At 62.3% G+C, this 7,217-nt stretch overlaps 1 protein-coding gene across 1 annotated transcript in view; it reads right to left on the bottom strand.

Annotated features, from left to right (window-relative positions):
* Nucleotides 1–7,217, bottom strand: part of Phf21b (PHD finger protein 21B) — a 29,285-nt gene that overhangs the window by 15,637 nt on the left and 6,431 nt on the right. Inside the window, exons 4-7 of the mRNA XM_013035423.1 lie at nucleotides 3,943–3,994; nucleotides 3,028–3,104; nucleotides 2,230–2,370; nucleotides 1,929–1,995 (exon numbers count right to left, since the gene is read on the bottom strand). Of these exons, the coding sequence (XP_012890877.1) occupies nucleotides 1,929–1,995; nucleotides 2,230–2,370; nucleotides 3,028–3,104; nucleotides 3,943–3,994 (337 nt within the window). The remainder of the gene's footprint in view (nucleotides 1–1,928; nucleotides 1,996–2,229; nucleotides 2,371–3,027; nucleotides 3,105–3,942; nucleotides 3,995–7,217) is intronic.

Genomic DNA, 7,217 nt, shown 5'->3' with positions numbered 1-7,217 from the left:
CCACCTGCAGGTCCTAGCTGTGGCTCACACCTGCAATCTAAAGCTATTCAGAGGCTAAGGACTGAGGATGGGGATTCAAAGCCAGCTTGGGAAGGAAGTCTGTGAAGCAGTGCATGGCTTGTGTGGCACAGCACCAGCCTTGACAGAAAAAGCTCGGGCCCTGGCTCCCAGGCCCAGGCCCCACGCCAGCACCAAGGAAGCATGCTCCGGCTGGGGCTCCGGACTGGAGGCGGGGGGGAAGCCCCGGAGGCAGTCTGAGCCCGGCTCCACACGTCCCTTACAGGGCAAATGCCACGGTGGGGTGGAGGCCTCGCCTGGGCACCGAGGGCTCCGGCCCCAAGGCCAAGCCTCCGCCAGGGCTGTGAGTGGTGCGCCCGGGCCGGGCACCAGGGGCCCGGAACAGCTGCCGGCCACCAGCACCCGTGCTGCCAGCAACAGCTCAGACAGCTGGGACCAGTCCCCTGGACTGCGCTAAGCTGGTGAGGGTTGGAATTAGACCAAAAATGGAGGGAAGAACATGGCTGCGGCCAGGCCTGGGCACGGCGCGGGGGTGAGGTTACAGGACCATGGATGGGGACATGTGGGGCGAAATCCTGGCTGTTACCACGCTCTTGGTCAGAGAGAAGCTGAGAGGGGCCAGCTCTGCCCCGGCTCACGCCGCAGGGCCAAGCCGGAGCCAGAGCCAAGCCGGAGCCAGAGCCAAGCCAGAGCCAGCCCACCCAGCTCTGCCCGGGCTCACGCCGCAGAGCCAAGCCGGAGCCAGCCCGCCCAGCTCTGCCCGGGCTCATGCGCAGAGCCAAGCCGGAGCCAGAGCCAAGCCAGAGCCAGAGCCAAGCCGGAGCCAGAGCCAAGCCGGAGCCAGAGCCAAGCCGGAGCCAGCACGCCCAGCTCTGCCCCGGCTCATGCTGCAGAGCCAAGCCGGAGCCAGCACGCCCAACTCTGCCCGGGCTCATGCCGCAGAGCCGAGCAGGAGCCAAGCCGGAGCCAGCATGTCCAGCTCTGCCCGGGCTCACGCCGCAGAGCCAAGCCGGAGCCAGCCCGCCCAGCTCTGCCCCGGCTCATGCCGCAGAGCCAAGCCAGAGCCAGCACGCCCAGCTCTGCCCGGGCTCATGCCGCAGAGCCGAGCAGGAGCCAGCCGGAGCCAGCCCGCCCAGCTCTGCCCGGGCTCACGCCGCAGAGCCAAGCCGGAGCCAGAGCCAAGCCGGAGCCAGCCCGCCCAGCTCTGTCCCGGCTTACGCCGCAGAGCCAAGCCGGAGCCAGAGCCAAGCCGGAGCCAGCCCGCCCAGCTCTGCCCGGGCTCACGCCGCAGAGCCGAGCCGGAGCCAAGCCGGAGCCAGCACGCCCAGCTCTTGCAGGGGAGGCTGGGCAGGAGCGGGCTCCCATGGGAAGCAGGCGGCTCAGTCCTGCGCTGACCAGGACTGGGAAAGCTCTGGACACCAGGGTGGAGCCACGCCCCCGGCCAGGCCAGGCCCTCCCTTCTCCCGCCCCCTCCTGTGGGTGTGGAGATGGGGCACGTACCTTCCAGCAGGGGTCCTCATTGGCTGGCACAGGGAGGAAGGGCGGAGAACACGTTAGCGGAAGTGAGGGGGCGGGGCCTGCCGCATGACAGGGTAGCACCAGGCCCAGTGAGGCCGGGATGGTGCGTGTGTGTGCGTGCGTGTGCACGCGCGTGCACGCGTGTGCGTGCATACGTGTGTATGCGTGGGGGGGGGGAGCCAGCGCTCACCCGAGAAGTGCACCGTGGGCCGTGACGGTGGGCAGGGCAGCGCTGCTGCCCCGTGGAGGGATATGATGCCAGGCCCCCCACGTGGCCTGCCCTGCTCCCCAGAGCCCCCCAAGCTCCAGTATGTGATGCCAGGCCCCCCACGTGGCCTGCCCCTGCTCCCCAGAGCCCCTCAAGCTCCAGTATGTGATGGCAAACCACATACTGGAGACCCCAAAAAGGAGTTTTCCTTTCGGCTCCTGGGCCAGCCGCATCTGCATGCCGTCTGGACTCTGGGCCCAGGGCCAGCAAATCAGCCAGAGCCCTCTCAGCCCTGACAAAGCGGGAGGGCGCAGGGCGTGGGCCGGAGGCTCCTGGGTGTTCTCCAGAACTTTCTGCAGGCAGTGCAGGTGGAGAGGCTGGGGCGGGGGCGGGGGTCTGCAAACCTCACCCCCCGCCACGTGGCCTTGGACGCCGTGGGGCCGTGGTGGTGGCGCCCGCTCTGAGCCTCAGCTCTGAGTCCTCACCACAGGCCCCTCCCTTCCCAGAGCCCCCAGCTCCTGTGGTCCGGGCCCCAGTGCGGGCAGCGCTGGCAGGGTTCCAGCCGGCTTACCTCGGGCAGTGAGGAACAGAGGGCTGTTGAGATAGGCAGGGGCGAGCCGCTTCCTCTGCAGGGACAGAACACAGCGCAGGCCCTCACCCGAGGCCCGTGGCTCCCTCTTCGGGTGCAGCAGCCAGGGGACGCCCGGCGCCAGGGGCAGGGTGGAGGTGAGGACCGGGCACCCGGGGTGGAGGCGGGTGGGCAGGAGTCTGCCCCCCAGGCCCCCTCTGCTCCCTCTGCCCAGGTGTCCATCATGCAGGAAGAAGAGGTTGGACTCCAGCCACAGGGCAGCGTGGTACTCCGGCCAGCACGGCCCTTTGCGCCTGCCCCCCAGAACTCTGACCTCTGCTGAGCGAAGGGGAGTCAAGTGGGGAAAGGGGGAGCATGTAGACCGAATCCCTAAAACCCGTCTCTGGGAAGGTGGCCCTGGGCCCCGCGGTGGCGGCTTTTGTGCGTCGGCAGCAGGTGCCCTCGGTCCTGGCTTTACCAAGGCCCCAGGCCAACCTTCCACACTGGTGGCTGGGAGTGGTTTGTGCCAAGAAAGGAAGATGGTTCCAGACGCGTGTGACTGCTCTGAACGCCGGCTCTGGCTGCCCTCGGTGGGGCGCTTGTGTGAAGCTCAAGGTCGCGGCTGCCCACAGACCTGGGCCGGTCACGTGGCCTGGGGCGCCCCCCCCGCCCTGGCCCACCTCTGCGCCCCCCGCGGGAGCCAGCCCTGGCCCACCTCTGTCTCCAGGAAGCCGCTGTAGGCAGGATTGGCTGTGCTCCTTCTCTTGCGTTCCTGACGCTTGCTCTGGATTTCTGGAAAGAAACATGCCAGTCACGGCATCCACCGTTTCCGGTGCTGCTCTGGAGCAGCTGCGTGCTGGCTTGGTGTGCTAGGCACAGCTCCCGGGAGACTCTGGTGCTCGAGGCTGAGTATCAGGTTGGCGGAAGGTGGCGGGGATCCGCTGTAACCGTGGGGCCCTGCGTGGGGCGTGGCGTGGCCGCTGGCCTCTTGGCACAGCTACCGCAGATCCACATGGGTCCAAAATGATGAGGCTGTGGCTCAGGGCTCAGCCAGGTCAGGTCTGCAGGGCTCAGGCGGCCTGGTGTGGGGTCTGTCTGTCCATGTTGGGGAGTGGGTTTCCTTTCCCTGGCTGTCTGTCTGTCTGGCGAGACCTGAGACTGCTCTGCCTTGGGTGTAGCCTGGCTTCCCCCCCACCCTCATCTGCTGGAATTGCTTTTCCCTCTAGTCTACATGTGCCCCTCAGGGGCACCTCTGTGGAGGACAGGGTGAAAATTCCTATTTGGGGCATCACAGGGCTGGAGGATATTTTCAAAATGAGCTCTGTGTGTGTGTGTGTGTGCACGGACACACTCGTGTGCCCGGCACTGCCTCAGGCTCCCCCCCGCCCCAGGAAGGTCCCCTTAGCCCATTTTGCAGATGAAAAGCACGCTCAAATGGTTAGAAAACAGCAGGGCGGCAGCCTGCCTCCTCCCCAGGTGGGAAGGGCAGTCAGGCAGGGCACCCCTGGGGGGGTCCTGGGCGGCAGCCACGCCCCATGGGCAGAGCTCACACCTGGAGGCAGCACCCTAAAACCTTCGACTTCTGTCTGGGCCCCATCCTCCCTCCCTCCACCCCGCCCCTCACCCTTACCTTCCAGGTGTTCGGTGGTGACCAAGCCTAGCCCCACCATGAAGGCGATTTTCTGGGGGAGGGAAGGAGACCAAGAGGTGTTAGGAAGGCATTCCCCTCCACAGCACCACCGCGCGCCATGGAGCAGGCCCAGCCCACAGGCACTGCTCTGGGAAACGAGACCTCCACTGGCGATCCCCCAGGCCCTGGAGCAGGACAAACACACCACAGATGCACTCCAAGGACCCCGGGCACGCAGGCCCTCGGCCGGCCACCCCAACACCGCCCTGCCGTTCCCAGCTCTGCCGAGGGGCCACCCTGCACCACCGGCACCAAGGGTGGGTTCAGAGTGCTGACGCTCGGCTTTTCCCCTTAACAAGCGGACGCTGGTAAGCAGGACCAGTCATGTCTGCGGGTGCAGTGTTTGGATCTCTGTGTTTTGCCTAAGAACTCCGAGGTTGCAAACAAGGTGTTTTGCTTTAGGAGCTGGGGTCTCTCCGTGCCGTGTGCATGCTCCTGGGTGGGCGCAGAGCTGGCACACACACAGGTGCAGACCCGGCTCCCCACATGGCCTCCGGCAGTCACAGCTGCCCCGCCATGGGTGGGGGGCGTCTGCGCCCTCCATTTCCTCCTTAGTCTGCCTGCTCGTGAAAAGCGGGGCCAGCCGTCCTATTCCTGGGGAGATGTTTCAAGCTACAAATCTCCAGGCCTCCCTGGCGCACACCTATAATCCTAGCTACTCAGGAGGATGAGATCTGAGGACTGCTGCTGGAGGCCAGGCTGGGCAGGAAAGTTCATGAGACTCTTATCTCCAGTTAACTAGAAGAAAAGCCAGAAGTAGCGTGGTAGAGTGCCAGAGAGGAGTGAAGAGCCAAGGGAATGAAAGTGCAGTTCAAGCCCAGCACTGACACACAGAACAGTTACACATTAATAGGACTCAGCAACTCGAGAACGTCCGTTTTTCTGCTTTGGTTCTTTTCATCTTTGGGCATTTAAACTCTGGGTGTTGGTGATGTGCACAGGGGTTACAGTGACGCAAGTCTGGTGAAGAGCACACTTCGTTTCCGACAGTGTCATGCTTCCCTGGCTCCTGCCGTTTCCCCTCCTGTCCCCACTCACAAGCTGTGTAGTTCATTTAACAGCAAAGTCAAGTGAGCACCACGGATGCTTTGCTCACCCTCTGCGCCTCATCTGTCCCCTCCTTACTTGCCCAAAGACAGAGAACGAAAACCTCCATGAAGAAAACAACCTCGCTTCCATTTCCTGAAGTTCATGTTGATAAATATGATCTTGTACGATCAGAGGCGCGGAGGCGTTGTGCCCCGGTGTAGTGTGGCGATTGTTCCTCTACGTGTGGGCGTTTAGTGGTGTGGTGCCGGCGTAGAGGCTGCATGCCAGGCTTGCCGGGAGGGTTCTGGGGCTGCTGCTGGCTGTAGAGCCGCTCCACGAGCAGCTCACAGGCCTCTGCAGCTCAACTCTCTGCTATTCTCTTTTACATTTTTAAATTTTTAACTCTTTGTGTGTGTGTGTATGTGTGTGTACATGCGCACACAAGCACATATGAACACCGACACTGGGACTTGAACTCAGGGCCTGGGCGCTTTTCCTTCCAAAGCTGGCACTCTACCACTTGAACCACAGCTCGGTTTCTGGCTTTTTGGTAGTTAACCAGAGATAAGTTTTACAAACTTTCCTTCCCGGGCTGGCTTTGAACTGCGCCCTCTGATCTCAGACATCCTGAGCAGCTAGGATTACAGGTGTGAGCTACGCAGCACCCAACGAGAAGCAACTTTTTTTTTGGGGGGGGGTCCGGTTGAGGGCCTGAACTCTGGGCCTGGGCACTGTCCCTCAGCTCTTCAGCTCAAGGCTAGTGCTCTACCACTTGAGCCACAGCGCCACTTCTGTCTTTTTTCCCCCTGCTTATGTGGTGCTGAGGAACCGAACCCAGGGCCTCACGCATGCAAGACAAGCGCTCTACCACTGAGCCACCTTCCCAACCCATTTTTTTTTTTGAGAAGCAACTTTAACAAGGAATTTCCATCAGAATGTATTGTGACTGCTCTTGTCACGTTCTATGTATATTTATGCTAATTATGCAGTGATACGTAATTATACTAATTGTTAAGATGCACAATAATTGACTAAGATACTTTGAGAAAACAAGGAGAATCAGAGGTACAGAGAGGCCTCCAGGGAGGGTAAACCAGGGAAGCACCAAGGCCCAGGTCACCGGGCCCCCAGCAGGGACTCAGGGTCGAACTGACTGGCATGAGGCAGAGACACTGGGCTGAGGAGGGGATTTGGTTCGCATATGGCCTCAGTTAGCCATTACCCTCATGTGTGAGCAGTCCGAGGGCTTGAACTCAGGGCCTGAGTGCTGCTTTGCTTTTTTTCCCCCCTTCAAGCCTAGCTCTCTACCACTTGAGCCACATCTTTGGCAATTAATTGGAGACAAGTGTCTCATGGATTTCCTGCCCAGACTGGCTGTGGCCATGAGCCACCGATGACAGGCAGGGGCTCTGGTGCCTGGCCCTCACTGGCTTGTTGGCTGGTAAAGTATCTCTCCCTCGGCCGCATCTCCTGCAGCTCGGAATTCACGATTCTGATGGTTCTGGACGTCCTCAAGCCCAGCTGGAGCGCTAAGCAGCCAGGCCTTCTTCACAAAGTGGGACTCTGCGCTAGTCCCAGCACAGTGCCCAGCAGGAAGTGAAGGCCTGGACACATCCGGTGACCAAGGGAAGGTGGGAGTTGGGAAGAGACTTGTTTGTGCATACAGAGAATCGCGAGGAGCTCCGGGGCGGAGGGCCTGTGGGGCCGGCTGGGACGGGGAAGGACGGGCACTGGCGGGACCAGTACTAAACAAACTCTCGTAGGATGACTAAAGAGCCGTGGACCAGGCCTGCGGAGGGAGCAGGGGGCTCTGGGCTGGACGAAAGGTGCAGGGACAGCCACGCACTGAGCCACGGCCAGGGTGACTGGTCACTGTGAGTGGCCGTGGCCGCTGCTTCTCAAGTGTTCAGACCCCAAGGATGGGCAGAGAGAGCAGGCAGGGGCGACCCGGAGCTTGGCCGACAGTAATGCAGGCCCCTCCTCACGAGGCAGCACAACTACAGCTCACACCGTGTGGACAGGAGATGGAGGGCTGCCCGCGTCACACCAGTGCACCGGCCACCCTGGGGCTGAACTGGGCAGAGTGCTGTTCAAACCTTCCAGGCCCCGCAGCCACCCTGGCGACACTGTGCTGAGACCCACCCACTGCAGCTCCCAGCAGCTCCCGCAGCGCAGGGCCGGTGGGG

This window comes from Dipodomys ordii, unplaced genomic scaffold, assembly GCF_000151885.1.
Source record: "Dipodomys ordii isolate 6190 unplaced genomic scaffold, Dord_2.0 Scaffold211, whole genome shotgun sequence".
Lineage (NCBI taxonomy): Eukaryota > Metazoa > Chordata > Mammalia > Rodentia > Heteromyidae > Dipodomys > Dipodomys ordii.
The sequence above is the reverse complement of the archived record's forward strand: the minus strand, read 5'-3'. Positions and strand labels throughout refer to the sequence as shown.